This window comes from Pseudorca crassidens, chromosome 15 (genome assembly GCF_039906515.1).
Source record: "Pseudorca crassidens isolate mPseCra1 chromosome 15, mPseCra1.hap1, whole genome shotgun sequence".
Classification (NCBI taxonomy): domain Eukaryota; kingdom Metazoa; phylum Chordata; class Mammalia; order Artiodactyla; family Delphinidae; genus Pseudorca; species Pseudorca crassidens.
Window position 1 is genome coordinate 43,879,630 of NC_090310.1, and position 21,274 is coordinate 43,900,903.

At 53.8% G+C, this 21,274-nt stretch overlaps 1 protein-coding gene across 1 annotated transcript; it reads right to left on the minus strand.

Annotated features, from left to right (window-relative positions):
• Positions 1-1,606: 1,606 nt before the first annotated feature.
• Positions 1,607-4,926, minus strand: CD93 (CD93 molecule). The gene is made up of 2 exons (XM_067707388.1): positions 2,639-4,926; positions 1,607-2,374 (listed from the first exon to the last, which is right to left on the minus strand). The coding sequence occupies exons 1-2, from the start codon at positions 4,558-4,560 to the stop codon at positions 2,350-2,352; spliced, it is 1,947 nt and encodes a 648-aa protein (XP_067563489.1). The 5' UTR covers positions 4,561-4,926; the 3' UTR covers positions 1,607-2,349.
• Positions 4,927-21,274: the final 16,348 nt, after the last annotated feature.

Below are 21,274 nucleotides of genomic sequence, written 5' to 3' on the forward strand. Positions count from 1 at the left end.
CCACTGCTGGGCTGTGGCTGTGAGGGCAGGTAGACCCCACTCGCCTGCAGAGGGGCTGACTCTGACAGAAGGGATTTGGAGAAATCCACCCATTTCTCCCCACCCGCCCCCGGGGGGGATGTCGCAGTGGGTAGGAGGTGGGACAGGGCTGCATATTCACCTCCCCACCCCAACCAGAGAAGAATTCAAACACGGAGACCAAATGGGGCTGGGCTGTAGAAGAAACCACATGAACGCTGAAACCAAGGGCACGTCGGTGACCTCAGCCAGTTCAAAGCCAGGGGACCACAGGGGTCGGGGCAGCCTGGACTAGCAATGTCCCCCTCGCCCCAGTGACAAGGGTGAGGGCCGTAAAGCCCTAGAGGGAAGCACCTCCTGTAAGTGCAGACGCCAGCCACGAAGTGCACACACTGCCACGGGCTGCCCGATGGTCAGCGCCGCACGGCACACCACCCCGGGGCCGAGGGACACAGCCTTCGCCCCCTGGAGTGCTAAACCCCAGTGTTCCGAGTGGGAACTGCAGAATATTAGGTGGCTTTAGAAAGCAGACACTTCGAACCCCCTCCTGGGTCCTATCAGGCCTCTCTCCTTCCTTCCTTCCCCCAACCCCCTCCAGTTTTCCATTTTCTTTTCTTCAAAAATGGAGCTATAGGGCTTCCCTGGTGGCGCAGTGGTTGAGAGTCCGCCTGCCGATGCAGGGGACGCGGGTTCGTGCCCCAGTCCGGGAGGATCCCACATGCCGCGGAGCGGCTGGGCCCGTGAGCCATGGCCGCTGAGCCTGCGCGTCCGGAGCCTGTGCTCCGCAACGGGAGAGGCCACAACAGTGAGAGGCGTACCGCAAAAAAAAAATCAAAAACGGAGCTAAAGCACCTACATTTCAAAACTGGCAAAAGGGCACCTCCTTGACTCTGAAGGCCGTGCACGCAGAGTGCCGAGCTCTGGGGCGGAGTGTGGATCCTGGCAAGTTACCTCTCTCTGTCCTGCGCCAGAGAGGCCGAGTCCCCGTGCCCTCTGGGTGCCCAGGCCTCCCGTGCTGCTCAGGCAGCTTCTAAGGGCTCCGGCCTGCAGTGAACCCGGGCTGCTTTCCAGGCACCCAGGCAGAACTGGCAGGGACAGAGAGCCACCGACAACAACAGTCTTAGTTGTGGGAAATCTTTGCAAGTGAGCACTTAAACGCGAGGCTATAAATTAAAACGGCTGTGAGCAGTGTCTGCGGTTGCACAAGATCGTAGTTATTCTCTCGTTCTTGCTTCCTTCCCTCTCGCCCCCTTTTTTAAGGAAAAGAGCCCGGGGATTCCTGTGCCGTAGGCAGCTCTGGGCCAGCACCCGCGGGACCAGTCCTGACTTGGTGGTGCTACGGTCGCAAGCCAGGATCAGCTCTCAGGAGGCATCAGCCACCGTGAACTGTACTAAAGGCTTATGACAACACGTTTAAACCTCAGCCCAGCAGCTCGCTCACATCCTCCAGAAACCAGCAGGGCATCGAAGCCCAGGCAGCTGCAGAGGGGGCAGGACAGCAGCGGGGACATGGGGCCGCCTGGCCCAGAGACCAGTGGTCCTCGACCTTTGTCCTCACGAGCGTCTGTCTCATCAATCAAGCCTGTGGTGACATCAGTACATTTATTTACACGAATTGATTCAAGTAGTTTTGAAACAAACTCTGCCCTCTCACTCTAGCTTTCAGAAGCACTTCTAACTCACTTCGTACAACTTTCCCCGCATTGTTCAGATTTCATCTGCAAATAAACTGAAGACTTACTAGAACCTGAAGAACTAGAAGATGCGATTACTACGTTCTGTCTCCATGCCACCGAAGCAGATGGAAACCCAGGAATGGAAAGGAATGTCTCCAGCCTCAACATGTTCCCTCGGACAGAAACAGAGCTTCTTAAATAATCAAACAGTTGATCGACTCAGCCTCTGTCACACCAGGAGGCACAAATCATTTCAGTCCTAATTTTCCCTGGTTCACAACTTCTTCTTCGATGCTTATGAGGGCAGAGAAGAGGGCAGAGAAGCAGTTCAAAGGGAGCCCGTTAGCACCGGACTTGTCACGCCCAGTCCAGAATCAGGGTGAAATGAACTCAGTCACATTTGAATTTGAACAGGGAGAGGGAGGGAGAATTGTTAACATGCATCAAATTCCTGAAAGGACACCGGACCCACCACTTACACAGCACACGCGTGTGATACCTGCACAGTTCAAGTTGCCAGGCGTTTAAAGAGAAGATTGACAACTATTTGCTAAGATTCCAGTCCAGTCTTCCAGGAGGATGGGGGTCCTGCTTCCAACAGGCACCTGCCTCTGAGGACGGTGGTCACTGTCAGTGTCTTGGGGCCTTCTCAGTTTCAACAGTCTGTCCCCGGCGTCGGACTGTGGGGAACAAATGGGGACATATTGGAGGCTGCTGCCCCAGCTGTGCCGTCTGGACCCCGGGCGTGGGGACAGACCCACGGGCACCGAGCCACGGGCAGGGCGGCACCGCCCGTGAGCACACGCAGTCCTCGGGTGACCCCAGCCTGGGCCATGCCTGCCCCTCACCCTCTGCCTGCTGCATGCCATGGCCGCTGCCTCCACCCCAGCCGGTGCCTGCCACATCCCCCCCTCCCGCCCCCTTGGCAACCCAGCCTCCTTCACCTGTAGGGGTTCTCCGTTGCCCTGCTCTCGGCTCGCTCAGGGACCCAGGCGTAGCTGTCCGCTGCGCTCTGCGGCTTCTTCTCCTTCTCCTCCCTCTTGGCTCTGCGCTTGCGATAGACCAGGAGCCCCAGAGCCAGAGCCAGCAGGAACAGGATGGCCACCACAGTGCCCAGGATGTAGAACAGGAGCAGCTTCTGCCCGTCCGTGCCATCGTCGCTTTGCTTGGCGGTGAAATCCTCACCTGCGGAAGCCTCACGGCCAGTGGTGGCCGTGGGGTGATGGGTGCTGGCCTCCATCCAGACACCAGGGGACCCACTGGGGGCCAGCATGTCAGGTGGGGCAAGGGAGATGGGGGCGCTGTCTGGGAGGGAGGGTCTCCTGGCGGTGGGCGCCACCGTGGAGGCGCCCTCGGGGCTGTCCCTGGTGGGACTGGACGTTGCAGCAAAAGACACGAGCCTCCCCTCTCCATCTCCTGTGTCCTCCCCTTGGGGAGGCCCAGCTGTTGGTCCTAGGGATGTGAGGCCCCCAGTGCAGGAGACCCCACCGGGGGACAGCTCCCAGCCTGGCAGGCAGCCACAGCGGAAGGAGCCCTCCGTGTTGAAGCACAGGCTGTCACAGAGGCCGCCCTGCGGGCCCGCACACTCGTCCACGTCCACGCACCGGGTGCCGTCCTCCCCGGCCAGGACGTAGCCCTCCTCGCAGGAGCAGTAGAAAGACCCGTCTGTGTTGGTGCAGCCCTGGGCACAGGGCGAGTGGCTGGGGGCACACTCGTCCACATCCACACAGGCCCCCTCTCCGGGGCCACCAGGCTCGTAGCCCACCCAGCACTCGCAGCGGAAGCCCCCGAGAGTGTTGACACACTCCTGGGCGCAGGGAGCGTCCTGGCACTCGTCCATGTCCACGCAGTCCTGCTGAGTCGAGTCTAGCCGGTAGCCTGGGGGGCAGTGGCACGTGAAGTCCTTCCCGAGGGGCCCAGGGACGCACGTGGACCCCCCTCCACATGGGCTGGAGCTGCAAGGGTTCCGAGAGGCGCAGGTGACCAGGTCGTCCAGCAGCCGGAACCCCGGCCGGCAGCCACAGCGGAAGGAGCCTTCCCCACCCTCGAAGCAGTCCTGCTGGCAGCCTCCGTTGTTGAAGTCGCAGCTGAACTTGGGGCTGACACAGAGGGGCCCCGAGCTGTCCCAGTCAAACACACCGGGGGTCTTCTCCTTGCACAAGAAATAATGCTGCCAGCTCTCGTCCCCGTCCCCACAGGCCACGTTGGCCATGGAAGCGAAGGGCACGGCCTGCAGGGAGGAGCTGGTGGCCTGGAAGGGAGTGGTGTAATTCACCTGGCCCGGGCCCCCCAGGGTCAGCGGCCAGCACATGCCTTTGAAGCTGAACTTGCACACAAAGCCCTCGATGCTGCTCCCAGAAAACTTGGAGCTCCCACACGGACCCTCGGTCCACTTGGAAAGGCGGCTAGCCAGGGCCGGCGCGGACAGGTCCAGCATCAGAGACACGCAGCGCTTGGAGGTGCAAGAGTTCTTTGCCTCCTTGTGCCAGTTGGTATACGACGTGTCCTCCCCGCCGCCCACCCAGCTGAAGCCCTTCAGGGGCAGGCTGCTGTCCAGGCACTTGCCCTTGTCTCTCTGGAGCCCAATCCAGAACCTGCCCATGCGCTCTGTCAGGGGCGCCCCCGGTGGCAGGAGCTGGGCCAGGGCGCCCTGGACGTGCAGGGCCTCCTCCTCGCTCTTCACCGTGGCCAGGTTGCCCCCTTTCTTGCTGCAGCGGAGCTGGGCGTCGTCCGCACTCAGCTTGACCCTGTGGGCTGTGTAGCAGGCAGCCCCCGCGCAGACCACGGCCTCCTGGGCAGCGACAGCCCCCGCCCAGGGCTGTACCACCACCAGCAGCAGCAGCAGGCCGGTGGAGCCGGCCATCATGGCCTCCGTGTTCCCCTGGGCGGGAGGCTGGCGGCCCGGCGGTGACAGCGGCAGTCCCGGCTGAGCTCCGAGGGGAGCCGAGGGCTCAGACGTGGACACTCCGTCGCAGGGAAGGACACAAAGGCTGAGGGCTTTCCGCGGCCCCCTGACCCAAGGCGCATCCTGTCGCTGCACTTCTTATTCCTCACCGGATACGGGGGCTTCCTGTGCTGAATAGCTTCTGACTCCTGTTGCCTTCATCACGCTTTTGTTGTTCATAAAAGGAGCCAGGCAACGTCGCTGGGTCCCGAATAAGGAATCACGGTGGCATGGGGGAGGGGAGGGGAGACGTTTTTTGCAGCTTGGAGACACCGGCTGCTTTCTTTGGGGGCCCGTCCTCCTTCCCATCCGCGTGAGGGCACGCCGTGGAGTGAGTAGATTTGGGGGGCCAGGAGCTTGAGAAACTCACTTGGTTATCCCATAATAAAATTCCACTTTGCTTTGCAAACAACCAGAAGAGGAAAAAACGAATCCGCAGACTTGAGACACGGGGCCACGGAGGGTTGTAATTTTCAGCCTTTTTTAGAAGCGAACTGGACTTTCCTTTTCCCTCTCTCATGTTCCCTTTGGCTTTGAAAGTCTTTTTCTCTTATTCCCCCCATCGTGAACTTTAAATAGATAGGCAATTTTAAAATAGGAACTGGGCCGTGGGAATGTCTGAGTTTCTAACACGACGCCAAGCTCCTCGAGAACATTCAACCAAATCGGGTGAAATTGGGCAGTTTTCAGGGTTTCACAGTGCAAATATTGTGTTGTGATGTAGCAGCGTCACAGAAAGCACCAGAAAGGAAAAATGAAAATGTCTCTGGCCTCACAGCCTTGGGCTCGCACGCCTGCTTTTCCTCAGCTCGGGGGTTACGGGAAGGGCAGGAGATCTGGGCCCAAATTCAGTCCAGGCCGTGGCCGACCTCCTTCCGCATGGCGACTCATCAAAGGCCCTTGAATCTAAAAGTTCTTTTCCTGTGATGACAGACGTGCTTTGCTCATCGGGGCTATCACTGGTTGGGGGTCCCTGAGAAGTAGACCCCAGACAAGGATTTGGGATAAGCAGTTTATTTGGGAGGGGAAGTGATACAGGGACAAGGAAGGGGCCAGCACAGGGTGACACTGAACAAGCAGGTGAGCGGGGGCTCCTGGGGCTCCTGGGCTCCCCAGGAGACTGTGTGGACCATGTGTCAGTCTCCCCAGTGAGGGGAGGGGGCGGGACACTCCCCCTTCTGCTCCACTCCCCACTGGAGCCGCGACTCCTGGCGCTCTGGGTGGATGGTAAGGGCCCAGTACCCAGAGGGAACGCTTGGTGGAGAGTGGCAGGACCTGCCCAGGGGCTGAGCTGCGGCACCTCAGAGACTGTCTCTCCTCAGAGATTCGAGAAGGGCGTCCTGGGAGTTGGGAACTCACGGGCTTTCAGCCTCCACAAGGGATAAAGCACCCATCTCAGATTCCAGTCACAGACCCCTCAGGGGGTGCTCCCTATGTCCTTTTTATCTTAATCAGATGTTTGCGAGAGTCCAGAGATGCTTTCTTAGAACCCATAGAATTCTCCCTGTGCTCTTTAGTGCCTATGGAGACCCAACCATCCACACACCCATCTATCCATCCATCCATTCATTCATACATACATCCATTCAACCATCCATCCATCTATCCACCAACCCACCCATATATCCATCAGTCCAACCATTCATCCATCCATCCATCCACCCATCGTTCTATCTATCTATCTATCCATTCATGCATTCATCCTTTTATCTATCTACCCGTCCATCTAGCCATCCATCCATCCACCCAACCAATGTTAATGAAGCCCTTATTATGTGCTGGGCTCGGCACTGGGATTCTAGGAGAAAACTCCTGCCTTCAGGACTCTTGACATCTCTTAGAGTGGACAGATTTGAACACGTTGAACAGTTGTAGCTGTGACAGGTGCCTCAGGGAGTCAGGAGAGGTCCTGACGGGGTTGTGGGGTGGGCAGTTGGGACAGGCTCCTCTGGGGAAGAAAGGCAGTGGAGCTGGAATTTAAAGGAGGAATAGGTAAGAGAGGAAATGACGTCCACATGGGGGAATAGCATGTACCAAGGCCCTGTGGAGGGAGGGACATGACCTTATTAAAGGAGTGAAGGAAGGACAGTCCTACCAGAGCCTGAGGAGTGAGAAGAGGACCCGGGGAGGGGGAGCCTTGCGAGCCCAAACAGTGACCACTGGGGGCTTTGTTCTGAAATCCAGAAGGAAGCACTGAAGGCCTGAGACCTGCATGTAGACGCTTCCCTCCCTCTGTGCTGCGGGGAGTGGGCGGAGGGACCCAAGCGGTGTGGGAGGACTGGCGACCCCAGTTTCAGGCGTAGATGAAGCTGTGTCTTTCCCTTTTCTGTGGAAGTAAAACAACTATAAAAATAAATTTAAAAACTAAAGAACAAATAAAGAATGAAAGCAACGCCCTTGTGCCGCGGTGTGAGCTGCTGCACTGACCCTCCTCGGTACACTATCCCATCTGTGCAAAACCACACGAGGACACATCTCCCTGGGGGTGGCTTGTGAGTTTCCAGCTCTTTGAAGGGATAGAACACATTTACCCTAGGTTCAAATCCCTCTCTGCCACTCACGGGTGTGTGACCTGAGACAAGCTGCGGGACCTCTCTGTTCACGCACAACAGTCCAGGGCAGTTGCTCGCATCTCATGGGGCTCTGTGAGGGCTCAGTGGGCTCACACCTGTGCCGGGGGGTGAGGGGAGCCACTGTCCCACCAGAACGCTGACCAGCCAAGACCACGCGAACTCCGCCTCTGGCAACTGGCGTCGAAGCCTCAGCTTGGCCATTTGCCGGCTTTGGGATGGGACCCAAGCACTACACCTCTAGAGGGTTTGCTTTCCTGGTCTGTCAGAGGGGCAAACGGGAATCCTGATGCCATCACCCCTGGCGTGGATTCTGTTAAAGTAACCGAGAGACAGAGGCACTGCCCGTGGGGCTGGAGCACAGCAGACTCCCTGCTGCTACTCTGCCTGCGGCAAAGCCCAGCGAGGCAGACCCCACACTCCCACCTGTCCCCACCGGGCAAAACTGAGAAGGAGGAAACCTCTGTTGCGTTGGCTGCAGACAGACAGCTTTTCTTTTTCAGACTCTCCACCCTGCACGCACCCCCACCCCTTCAGAGCCTTTGTTTGGCTCCCTGGCTGATAAACATGCTTATAGAGCATTATTGATTTTTCCACATTTTGTAAGTAGTGTCCTCATGTAATTTATCATGCACAATATTTACAGAAAACTTGACTGGGTCAAGCGTTGTTTTTAAGGTTAACTTATGCTCACCTCCTGGATCTGGCTCTGACCAGCAAAGCCACTTGTCAGCACTTGGAAAGAGATAAATCACCAAAAAGAACAGCACTGGGCTTCCCTGGTGGCGCAGTGGTTGAGAGTCCGCCTGACGATGCAGGGGACACGGGTTTGTGCCCCGGTCCGGGAAGATCCCACATGCCGCGGAGCGGCTGGGCCCGTGAGCCATGGCCGCTGGGCCTGCGCATCCGGAGCCTGTGCTCCACAACGGGAGAGGCCACAGCAGTGAGAAGCCTGCGTACCGCAAAAAAAAAAAAAAAGAACAGCACTTTCGGCAGATTCTGTCTCCAGGACGGCTCGGGCGTGAAGCACGAGGTTGTAAATCCTGCTCGTGCAGCTGGTCTGGCAATTTTCAGGATCCGTTTGGCATTTACAAGGTTCTCAGTGGTTCCAATAAGTGGCCATACAATTGTCTGGCCCTAATCAGACAGTATAATTTTATAGAAATAAAAATGATCTATATGCCTCACATCCAAGATTCGATTCTCCGTGAAAGAAAAACAATTACACAACTGTTGTTAGAAAAGAGGTCATGCAGTTTGAATACATAGAATTCATTTCCTTCGGGAAGCTGACAGGGAAATCTTGGAGATTCCTGAGGTATGTCTGCCGGATCTGGAGGCGCGGATGTCTCAAGGATGCATCGGAACCAATCAGGTACATCCAGGTCTATGGCCAGGTCTATGGCCAGGGTCTCTCAGGTGGGCCCTGGGCCACCACTGACAGCTGGGGAGCCTGGAACGCTGAGGAGCCCTGTGTCCTGCCCCAGGAACACGAGTGGAAGCTGGGCCTGTCTGCCAGGCCAGGACTGCTGCCTCTGCCTTGTGTGGCATCCCCAAACAGGAGCAAATGAGAGTAGTAATTCCCGTCTTCTGTAGCAGTGATCAGTAGTCAAAGTGTGACACAAACCCAGGGACGTCGGGCAAGTATCTTTCCTCTCTGGGCCTCAGTTTCCCAGAATGCAAACGGTGCCACCCGTCACCCCCAGAGGCGTGGGATTAAATGATGACCTAGCACAGTGCTGGGTGCGGTAAGTGCGTCATTATCACTCATGTGAATACAGTCTCACATTTAAACAGTTCTTATGGTTATAGCTACCATTTTTGCCCCAGCTGATTCTCAAGGAAGCCCCCAGAGGGTGGAAATGTCCAGGGGGCCATCAGGAGGCCCACGCACCACTGGCTTTTGGAGCAGAGACAGCCTGTCTCCCCTGGAGGTGAGCTGGGAGCACGACTGCTGGCAGCGGAGTACTGAGACCCCTCGGTCAAGTACTGTGGTGTCCAATCTGTGGGAGTATCGGTTATGGAGTTCCCTGAGTGCCCTGGGAGCACCCTAGAATCTGGTGTTTCGAGACTATTCCACAGAAACTTGGCGTCATCCTGAGATGTGAGGTTAGTGGTTCCAGATAAAGTCACTCTGTGAATTCTCCTCTTATGCCTGGCCCAGGCTCCGTGACTGCAGGTGGGTGACTCGGCGCTCCTGGGCCCTTAATTATCCATCTATGAATGGCCACTGTGACCCCTGACCCTTTCTGCTCAGCAGGGAGAGGTGAGGGCAGGGAAGGCTGGACCCGGCAGACCCCCAGCCCGTATCCATCGTCTGGTGAGGGCATTCTCTGGGCAAACAGAAGAAGGATGCCCCTGTCCTGACCTCCCATGAAGAACGGACTGACTGAATTTAGTTCAATGCAGTCATTTTGAAAATGAACCAGTTCGCTTTTTTTAATAACCCTTTTCTTGAAATAACCCTTTGCAAGCTGCTTTGTTTCTGTCCGTCTCCACAGCTGTACCTCCCGAGAAGAGGGGCGAGCGTAAGGAGAGGAAAGGGGAGCTGGACGGGGCAGGGACTATAACGCCGGCAGTTGGGGGCGCGGCTGCGCACTTGGGCTTGCTGGAGGTGAGAGTGGCACCTCGAATCTGCCCTGGGTGCAATGGAGAAGCGTCCTTATTATTCAGGCCTTCCAGCAGGGACTGGATGTTCACGACTGACACCCCCAAACCAGCACCGAATCCTGTTAAAACTAATGAGAGTCAAGGTACAGACGGCCCAGGGTGTGCAGAGGCCCCACTCAATTTCGGGTGGATTCAGCTGCCATGGCTCCCCTTAGCCTGGATTCTCCTGCTCGAGCTTGGGCTCATTTGTCTACGTTTATTTCACTGGTGGCTGTGTCATCATCACCTTTCATTTCCCATAAAGGTTCTGAATTTCCATCTGCAGCGATGAATCACGGTGTCCACGCCCTACCTGTTTCCAGCCTGGCCAGGGGAACATTCCTTTGCAGGAAACATCCTTGGCAATTTTCTCTGAGTGTCCTGGTTTCTCTCATCTCCCTTCTCCAGTGCTTTTTGGAAGATAAGTGTTGGAAAGTGCCCTGGTCCCCAGATCAGGAGGATGGTAACGGTGCCCCCGGGCCTCTACTGCAGTGCGTGGTGTCTCCCAAGGGGGAGGTACCACTCCCAGTCGGTGCAAAGAGCTCACAGCCAAGCCTTGTCTCAACTTCCAGACGTTGGCCTCTATCCAAAGGAGAAGAACCATGGGCCCCAGGTTGGGTCCAGCTCTTAGACATTTTTTATTAGACCCACAGTGTTAGTTAAAATGTGAATTAATTACGACTATTTTAATAGTGTAAGATTTTACATAAAGATCTAGATTTCTGGCTTCTTTTGAAAAATAAAGTCCCTGACGATGCTGGCACCCCTCTGACATGGAAACCAGTGGTCCGGTCAGTGTCCTCTGTGTGCTGCAGGCTGGGTCCTGTAGCTCTGGGGGCCTTAACATCACTAAATATCAACCCAGTGGCCCACCCGCCCTCATCTAAGCCACCGTAGCTGTTCAGCTGAAAGTTACTTGGGGTCTATCGGGATTCTGTGTACATTTCTCTCTGTAGGAAGTGGGCTGGGAGATGCACTCTCTCACTCTTGTTGGCGATAAGCTTCAGGAGGTGCCAGAGACTCCTCTATCCAGGGGTAAACCTGGACAGGTCTGAGCCAGTGATGGCATGTCCACCCCCTGGCCAGCACCTGGACCAGGGCAGACATGTGGCACAGGCTGTCCGTGTGGGGTGAGGGAGAGAGCTGGATGCTTCGGGAAATTTCTCCTTGCCCTCAAACAAAGACGTGAGAAATGGTCACCCCATCCTCGCAATGGTCCTAGGAGTGCTGGTTTGCAAAGCTGATGGAGTCAGGATGAACTGGCGCACTCAGAAGGGCAGAGCATGAAGAGGGAAGGAGGCTGACCCTGAAGTCGCCCTGCCTGAGACTTCTTATATGAAATTATTAGCATTTTTTATTAAAGGATAGACGATTTACAATATTGTATCAGTTTGGGGTGTACAACATAGTGATTCAATATTTTTATAGATTATACTTCATTTAAAGTTACTATAAAATATTGGCTATGTTATACAGCACAGGGACTTGTTAGCATTTTTAATTGTTTGAGCAACTTATACACTGGCTGTTACTTGCAGCCAAAGGCATTCTTTCCAGACTTTGGGCTCTAAAGATTTTACTCTGTAGGACAAGAGCTGACCCAGTGACCTCGGAAGACCTCCCAGATCTGCAGGCCTTTCGTCTGTTTGCAGAATCAAATTTCCACACAACAGCTCAAGGGACTAAACTCTGTTCCCCCCACCCATACTGGAAGAGAGAAAAGGCTTCTGGTTGGGCTCTTCCTGGGGGAAGAGTCGGCCTCCATGCCTGGTGCCAACAGGGAGAGAGGCAGTGGGAAGGCGTCCCCCCTGCAGATGCTCCAGACAGGGGCTGGGACAGTGACAGTGAAACTCTGGGGAAGACTGGCCTTTGCTCGTCCAAACCCCAGCAGCCTGTCTGCACCTCAGGCCCCATGAAGGCGGACGCAGTAGGTGCCCAGAAGGGTCAGAAAGCAGACACGCCCGAGCCAGCTCATCCCACACGCCTACCTGTTGCCCTCCTCTCCCCGTGGGAACCTCATGGGTGGCAGAAAGGAGGGGGAGACTCCAGAGGTTTCAGGTCCCAACACGCAGAACGCTTTCTAGACCCACACGGGGAGTAGCCACACCCTCGCCTGCTCAGGATCACACGTGACGACCTCGCAGCACCCAGAGCAGAGGCGGTCCCAATGGTTTCCTATAAAAGGGCGAAGCCAGGAGGAACAGGGGCTGCCCGCATTTCACCTGAGTGATTCAGCGAGTGTGCTTTCTTTTATCCCTGGTGTTTTAAAGGTGGAGTGATTTTGTTGTGTTAACAATTCATTTCCGAGCGCCCCCCCAAAGAATTATAATTTAAAATGGTGACCAATTTTCAGGAATGAGGTTGTCACGTTGCAAAAGCAGCCGGTTCCACAGAATTCAATGAAACAAATATATTTTAATTTGACGCAAAATTTCTAGTTATGGGTGTTGAGGGTGCAGAAACACAGGAGTTTCCTTTACTAGGAAACTGCATAACTCGAGATGTCAATACAGCTTCAGAAAGGATGTGGGGGACCTGCCATGTTGGAGCTTGACTGTTGGGTTCTCCCCCGTGATCCTCAAAGATGCAGCGGGTAGCAGACTTTTCACTCAACTCAGCAGGTGCTCATGCCTGGGAGTCTGAGTCAGCCAGGTCACAGGCGCCCAGGTCCCCCCATGCCCCCGAAGAGGCTGCAGAGCATCCCCCCGCCCCCGCCCCAGACGGTCCCGCCGCCCCTCCTGCCATAGACATGCTTCTCACAGCCGTGGGCTGTCACCTGTTTCCCTACTTCTCTCTCTTCTCTCCTTTCTGCCTCCTTGACGTCCCGATGCTGCTTTCACGAAGGTGCCCTCTGACCTCGGTGGGCAGCTACACAGCCCGTGTCCATCCTCAGTTCCTGGACCGCCAGGAGTTCCTTCCAGAATCCTCTCGAGAAGGACAGCAGGTAGACCACAGGCCCCGGGGTTTTCCCCAGCCCTCTGATGGCCATCCTCCTCAGCCAGCCCCTGGGCCCCACTGACCCGAGGATGCCCATTGCATATCAGACCTGTCCTCTCGGCTCCAAACCCGATTGTCCAGCTACCTATTCTCACCTTGACTCTCAGTCCAAAATCACACTTATTTCTGCCCCAGCCCACCATCCACACGGATATTCAGGAAGTAAGAGGCATCCTCACTTCCCACCTCCCCAGACCTCTGGCAGACAGCTTACCATGAAGCCCTACCTGCCTTTTCTGCCTGCCCGGCGCCCCACACCCTCCCCCGGCAACCTCTGCACCAGCTCCCTCGTTAGACACCTGCTTCAGCTCCAGACTCTTCTGCTTAGGCTGGGGGTGAGACCATTTGAAATAGAAACCTTGACATTTCTTTCCCCACAAACACACACACCCCACAGTGAGACACAGCTGGGGCTTCCCACTGCCCTCGGGAGAAAAGTCAAACCCTAATGGGGCCTCGCTTAGTCTGGTACTTTCCTCTTTCTATCCTCATCTCCACTTCCTCCAGCCACAGTTCTTCAGGCTGCAAGGCCCCTCCCATGGGGCCTTTGCAACACCCTGTATGCTGGCCTACACACACACACAGCACTCAGAAGCATGGGGCCTGGAACATTCTGAGCACTCAACACACACCCACTAAACAGAGAGGGACACAACCGCACCTCCAGGGATGCTCCTTCCTACTGGATACACGTGTGAACCTTGAGAACAGGACCCCTGGGGTGAGGCCGGGACATCCTGGCAGAGCCATATCTGGGGAAACCAGGGTTCAGAGAGTGCTCTCCTCACTTTGCTTCATTACTCTTCTCACTAACCTGCAAGAACCAAATGCTGAAATGAGTAAGAGCAACCCTCTGAGACCCAGGCTGCCCTGGCCACGATCACACCTATAGGGATGAGGAAACAGGCAGGAGTGATGGAGGAAGCAGGGTGATGGAGGAGGCAGGGGTGATGGAGGAAGCAGGGTGATGGGGGAGGCAGGTGATGGAGGAGGCAGGTGATGGGGGAGGCAGGGTGATGGAGGAAGAAGGATGATGGAGGAAGCAGGGTGATGGAGGAGGCAGGATGATGGAGGAGGCAGGGGTGATGGAGGAAGCAGGGTGATGGAGGAGGCAGGTGATGGAGGAGGCAGGTGATGGGGGAGGCAGGAGTGATGGAGGAGGCAGGATTCTCACCTAGACTTGCGGGCGGGGGGAGTGGAGACACATGGGTGGCACCCACTAGGGATGCTCTGTTTTCCTTTTCGACCAATTGAACCACAGGTCAGTGGAGACCATCAGGAAAGGACATCCACACCAGAGTCCTTCACTCTCTCTGAGTCAGGCGCCTCTGAGACTCTGCTGTATTAATTCCACGTTCACACAATAACCTGTACACACGTCTATGGCAGACTGATTTATAATAGCCCAACTGCTAACAATCCAAATATCCTTCAACAAATGAATGGTTAGATAAGCTTTGGTCCAGCAATACCATGAGTAATACTTTGCAGTAACAAGGTAAGAACTGTTGACACACATACATCAATCTCCAGAGATTATGCTGTGTGGAAAAAGCCAGTCCCACCGTTAACATGCTGTGAGATCCCATGTATAGAATAATCTTTAAATGATAAAGGTGAGCAATGAGGAACAGATTACTGGCTCCCGAGATCAAGGTGAGGGAGGGGCTGTGAAGGGACAGCAGGAAGTGTCCTTGTGATGCTGCAAACGCTTGGTGCCTGACTGCACGGGGGTCAGCATCCCGGCTGTGACACTGTCCTCTGGTTCTGCAAGATGTCACGGGGGAAATGACCCAAGTGAGGACTAGAGGGGTCTCTCTGTATTGTTTCTTACAAACTCCATGTTAATCCACAAGGATCTCGAAATTGAAAGTGTAATTTAAAAAAAGGACAGTGTCTTGACCACAAGTTTCTCCACCCCTGCATGAGGACTGGATGGAAGGAACTCCATCTCCTGCCAGCCACAGGGAAGCCAAACCCACCCACTTGGGCCCACTCGCTGCCGCCCCAGGTCTTAGGAGTCAAGCCTGGGCTAGTCCCCCATCTCCAAGGCTGCAGTCTTCGGCAGGATCAGGCCTAAGGCCTTGGGAAGGTGGAGTCCAGCCCTGTTCAGGGGGGACAAGTGAGCAGCAAGGCCTCCCTCGGAGAAGATACCCAACTGTCAGCACCGACGCCGTTCCTTGGAGACAATGTCTCCAGAAGGTTCCATCTAACTGGTAACACTCCAAAGACAAAATAGCTCACCTTCTAGCATCAGGGTCCCCGGCATTTCCTATAAAGGGCTGGATAGTAGGTGTGTTTTCAGTTTTCTGGCCCATACGGACCATGTTGCACCTGCTTTAGCTCACAGCAGCCACAGACATTGCGTAAACAATGGCGCATGGCCGTGGCCAATATAACTTTATCTACCAAAGCAGGCCTAGGGCAGGATTTGGCCCACAGGCTGTGGTTTGCTTAACACTACTTGCATTTCCACAATGCCCTTGCGGTTCACACAGCATGTCAGCCGCAGCCACCACCAGTGGGCCGCGGGTCACTTTTAGCCAACTCAGGGGTGGACCCCGTTAACAGGAGGGAAACCTGGGATGGCCAAGGGCCAGGAGAGGACCTGGGACCCAGGGAAGGGAAGTTGAAGGCCAGCTTGGACGCCACACGTTGTCAGGACCTGAGACCAGTGGGACAAAGCCAGGAATGGGGTGGGGTGATTCATCCATCAGCAAACAGTGGAAGAGACAAGTCCCTCTCTCTCTCTCTCTCTCTCTCTCTCTCTCTCTCTCTCTCTCTCTCGTCAGCTAAGGTTAAGAGTCTTAGGTTAAGGTTCTGACCCATGCTGGGGCTTGGGATAGTGGATCAGGACAGAAAACTCCTCTCTGGAGCAAGAATACGGGTCTTCTCCCAGCTCCAGCCCACCTCCCCGGCTGTGTGAGCTCAGAGCACCCACTTCCCATGCAGTGTGGCTGGAAAACGGGGGATCTGATTGGAAGTATCTTCCTGGAGTCACAGACCCTTCATGCTGTGAAAAGCTGGCTTCCCTCCCTATCAGCAGGGTCCTCTATCTACCCGAGGAGATTCGGTCAAGATGGCCACGTGGAGTCTCACCTTCGTGCAAACTCCACTCGTTTTTATGCTTTATTTCTCCCAAACCTTCTGCCCAGCTGGGGCCTCTGTCTGCACAGAGGTCCCTGGAGAACAAACAGTACGACTCCCAAACCATCTTGGGCACTGAATTCCTTAGCTAAGGCAGACAAAGAACTTGGGAAATGACTCAAATGCAAGGAAGGAAGTTTAAAAAAAAAAAGGCTCATTTAAAGCAAGCACAAAAAAATAATGAAAGGCTAGCTAAAATAATAAGGTACGCACATGACATCAGCACTATTTTCCTAGCGGTGACTCCAGCACCCACTCCGGGGAGGTGGGGGACAGAGGGATGGAGCCCTTTCTGGGAAGGGAGAATAGGTAACTTCCTTTGTGCATTGTTATCTCTGTCGACTGAAATAAAATGCACAACCTTCTGTTTTATCTGGGGGACAAAACTGAGGACTTAAGCTAAGCCTCTCAGTTGGCTCTGAGGTAAGGGAGGAGCCCGGATATATAGGAGTTTTTGCAACAAAATCCAAGTAGTTGGAACATCAAACGATTACTGCTCAAGAAAACCAGACACCTCAGGTTAATGAATTTAGCACTTTTCTGGGTACAGGAAGATGCAAGAGTCTGGGCTCACTGAAATCATTCCTCTGATACATATCTTAGGTACCTGGAGCCAGTATCCTGTTTTTCTCCCTCTTGAATCCCCTCAGGGTACACCACTGGTGTGGCCGCACTGGCTAAGGGCTTGAAGGCAACATACTTTGTTTGCTGACATGGCAGGTGACGTTCTTGGTCCACAGCTCTTACTTATTGTTGAAGCATCATTTGCCCAGAGGAAGGGGCGCATACTGTAACCTGACAGTCCTGTGCATTTTCCTCAGCTGAACTCACTCACGAAACCAGATTGAGAAACAGGACATCCCCTGGAGGCCGTGGCACCGTTGTCCCCGACTAGGACAGCTCAGACGGTGACTCGGTGACCGCGATTGGGTCAGTGGAGGTACGTGGGAGCCTGTCACCCAGCCCCAAGTCTGTGGAGCTCAGCCGTGTCGGGTGTGGATGGCTCACCTACGTCTCTGTGCTGAGTGTCCCTCTGGGTGAAGATGCCACCGTTCTTAAATCCATTCTATTGATGAGATTTGGTTGTTTGGGGATTTTTTGTGTGCTATTAAGGAGGATTCATGGCACTAGAGGCACCTTTCTCATGGTGCCTCCTTAGCAAGGGTGTGTTCCCAAGGAGGGCTGTGATGTCATCAGCTCGCCAAGCCCTGAGCCCCAGTCCCTTCCTTCCGGCAGAAGACGGAGGGAGAGGAGACGGGCGCGGGTGTGGGCTCCTTCCTCATCTTGCACTGGACCTGCATCCACTGACCTCTTACGCCCCTCAGAGGTCCTCCTCATGCCCCTGCCTCCATCCCAATCACTGCGGTCTGAACACCTCACTAAAGCACGGGACCCTGAGATAAAATAGACACCATTGCCTTCCAGGAGCTCACAGACAGGTTAAGAAAATCAAAACAGACTTTGATAGATATAATTAAAGAAACTGTGGCTAGAGTCTGGGGGAGGTTGAGAAGGAATTATGTCAGGGAAATCCCAGAGCCTCAGATCTGAGCTGGGTTTTTTGGGTTTTTCTTTGTTTTTTGTTTTTTGCGGTAAGTGGGCCTCTCACTGTTGTGGCCTCTCCCGTTGCGGAGCACAAGCTCCGGACGCGCAGGCTCAGCGGCCATGGCTCACGGGCCCAGCCGCTCCGCGGCATGTGGGATCTTCCCGGACCGGGGCACGAAGCCATGTCCCCTGCATCGGCAGGTGGACTCTCAACCACTGCACCACCAGGGAAGCCCTGAGCTGGGTTTTAAAGGCTAATGTGGATGCTGCCCAGAAGTAGGTGAGTGTAGACACCTGCCTTATTCAGGACCAGAAACAGCATGGACTCGGAACCAGGTCCCACCTTTGGAGTAGAAATGGGAGTGGAACCCGGTAGACTCAACGATGTGCCTTCCACTCAAATGCAAGCTCACTTTTGGGTGGCCTCTGCAGGGTGATGGGTACAGGTGAGGAGCAGAGGTGAGGCCAGGCACCTGGGACCTCAGCCCCGACAGGTAGGCTGGCGGTCTGATGTCCAGGGGCTGCACTCGACCTCCCATTCAGGTTGCCGCCAACTGGCTGCCCGACGTGTTCATCACAAGTCTCTCGCTGGCTTGGTGGCTTTTCCGGCCATTTCCTCTCTTTCCTGGAAGGTGTTCTCTCACCTGTGATCCAAGAAGGCTGTCTTCTCACCCCCAGGGACACCCGTGCAAATGGTCCGCAGGCCCGGGTCCGCAGGCCCGGGTCCGCGTCAGTTTACTATGCACTCACCTGGGCGAGCTCAGAGGACAAAGTTCTGAGGACACAGACCTGGAGGGCCTTTCCAGAGGCACCGCCCGCAGTGGCTTCTGTATGATCTGTGGGCCCCCCTCCCCCCAGTCCTGCAGGTCCTCCTTCCTCCCATAGCTCGGAGTCCCACTGGCAGCTTGTGGAGGCTGCTGGTGCCCATCTGTTTCCTATGTATTTTCTGAAAAATTACCAAGTTTTAAAAATTGGATATGAACGTATGTATGTGATTTGAAATTCCAGCAAGAATTAGGAAGATGCAAGGAAGTGAGCTCCCTTCCTCCTTCAGAGCTCCAGGCTTCCTCTCCGAGGCCCTGGCTGGGAGCGAGCATTCCCAGGACATCCTTCCACAGTCCTCTCTTCAAGGATAAACATCTCCATATATGTGCAGTCCTGTCCTGTCCAAACTTTGTCACTTAGAAATACATCTCGGGGGACTTCCCTGGTGGCGCAGTGGTTAAGAATCCGCCTGCCAATGCAGAGGACACAGGTTCAAGCCCTGGTCCGGGAAGATCCCACATGCCGCGGAGCAACTAAGCCCGTGCGCCACAACTACTGAGCCTGCGCTCTAGAGCCTGCAAGCCACAACTACTGAAGCCGCGCGCCTAGAGCCCATGCTCCACAACAGAGAAGCCACTGCAGTGAGAAGCCTGCGCACCGTAACAAAGAGTAGGCCCCACTCGCCGCAACTAGAGAAAGCCCGCGTGCAGCAACAAAGACCCAACGCAGCCAAAAATAAATAAATAAATTTATAAAAAGAAAGAAAGAAAGAAAGAAATACGTCTTGGGATTATACCTTATCAGCCCCACAGCCCTGGCCCTTCTTTCCAAGCTTGCATCAATGATCTAGTCTAGTGCATTCCTTAACCAGACCCCAGTAACTGCTTTTTGGAGGGGAGTGGGGAGGAGGGTGTCTGTTTTCCTATGGGGAGTTTGTTGTTTTCTTACTGAAACGTAATACATGGTTATAAAGTCAGCCCTGTGTGGTATGTGTGTGTGTGCTTTCTTGTTTCTATTTGTCATGTGCCTTTAGACTGCATTTCTGGTATTGCTTTCTTTCCAGAAAATTCTAATTAAAGTTTCTTACCCATGTTCTGGATGGCACTGGAATTTGTAGCGTGCTTAGACAGAGCTTTTCTAACCCCATGCCCATAAAAAGATGCTTCCATGCTTCCGTGTTTTCAGTAGTTCTACAGTTTTACATTTTACTTAAAGTGTTTTCTTACATCTGGAGTATATTTTGATGAATGGAGTGAGTTAGAGATCCAGTTTAATGTTTTCCTAGATGGTCATCTAGTTGCCTAATTTCACATAACAACCACATCTTTCTGCTCTATTTATTTAAAGTGTCATCTTTATTATAAACTGAAGTCTGGTGCTATTTGGGTCTATCTGCATACAGGGTTCTCTTCACTGGTCCGTGTGTCTATTCACACCACACACGCTGCGTCACATACTCCTCATAGCTGCAATGTTTCAGTACATCTGGATTTATGTATCTGAACCTCCTTGTGATCTGACTCTTCCTATTCTACCTCATTCTTCCTTTTTTTTGTGAGAACTTCCCATAGATAAAAATCACCTTATCTTGTTGAAACCAAGCGATTTTTCTGTTTTTATTTAGACAACCGTAACATATAGATTAACTGGAAAAAAGTTTCCAGCTGATAACATGAAGTTATCAAATCCCAGAAGACAGAATGGCTTTCCATGTGGTCAGAGTATTCCTTTTCTTTCTCTCTTTAATATTTTAAGTTTTTGTCGTAAGGAAGATGCACTTTGTTTATTCTATGATATTTTTTTAACATCTTTATTGGAGTATGATTGCTTTACAATGGTGTGTTAGTTTCTGCTTTATAACAAGGTGAATCAGTTATACATATACATATGTCCCCATATCCCTTCCCTCTTGCGTCTCCCTCCCTCCCTCCCTCCCTCCCTATCCCACCCCTGTAGGTGGTCACAAAGCAGTGAGCTGATCTCCCTGTGCTATGCCGCTGCTTCCCACTAGCTATCTATTTTATGTTTGGTAGTGTATATAGGTCCATGCCACTCTCTCACTTTGTCACAGTTTTAAAATCTTTTCTTATTGCTATCATAATTAGAATATTTTTTTCATTTTATTTTTTCTGACTGCTTTTGGTTTTTATAAAGTTATTGATTTTGCAAAGAAAACATCTAGCCAGGCACCTGACTGGACTGCTCATTACTTCTAATAATTGTTCAGTTTTGATTCTCCTTGTCTTTCACATAGAATCCGTCCATCTGCAAAACGTGATAATCACACCTCCTGTCTTACAGGTTTGAATTCAGTGCTCTCCTGTGGCATTGCCCTAAAGGGCTCTTCAAGAGTACGGCGCATGACATGGCGTCCCCATGGAAGTGTCAGCTTCCAGGCTTTTATGCGACTGTTCCTAGCTTCTCACCATTAAGCATGTATTTTTATCATAGTCTTATCATGTGGTGGAAGCAAATGTCTACTATTCAACTGATTTTAAACATCAGAAACATGTTGAACTTTACCAAACGTTTGGTACCAACGTTACCAAACGTTTCCTTGACCTCTAAGGAAATGATTATATGTCTTTTTCCCTTTGACTTAGCAGGAGATGCTGGGGGAGACCCCTAACCCTGGATCCCCATTCGGGGTGGGCGACCCATCTGTGGGAGTGTGGGCAGCTAACGGCTCACAGCTGCCCCTCACCCCAAGAATGGCCCTCAGCCCCCAGGGGCCCTTTCCCCAGAGATGCCTGGGAGGCAGGGGCCCACAGTCACACTGGGCTGTAAGGGTGACAAGAAGCCCTGGTCTCCCAGTGGGACAGGCAGCCTGGTGTAATTTACACTCCAGAGCCCCAGCTGGACGCCAAGGGATACCCTATTGGCCTCCGAGGCTCCCTGCCTGCTCCGGCCCCCTCAGCCTTCTCCTGGGACCTCCCACTAGGAAGCACCTGCTGGGAATCCTT

Bases quoted from the DNA above. Each gene is read 5' to 3' on its own strand.
- CD93 (XM_067707388.1), bottom strand. From the start codon at position 4,560: ATGATGGCCGGCTCCACCGGCCTGCTGCTGCTGCTGGTGGTGGTACAG. The intron at 2,375-2,638 runs GTGAAGGAGGCT...TGTTCCCCACAG, and splicing joins GCAACGGAGAACCCCTACAG to TCCGACGCCGGGGACAGACT.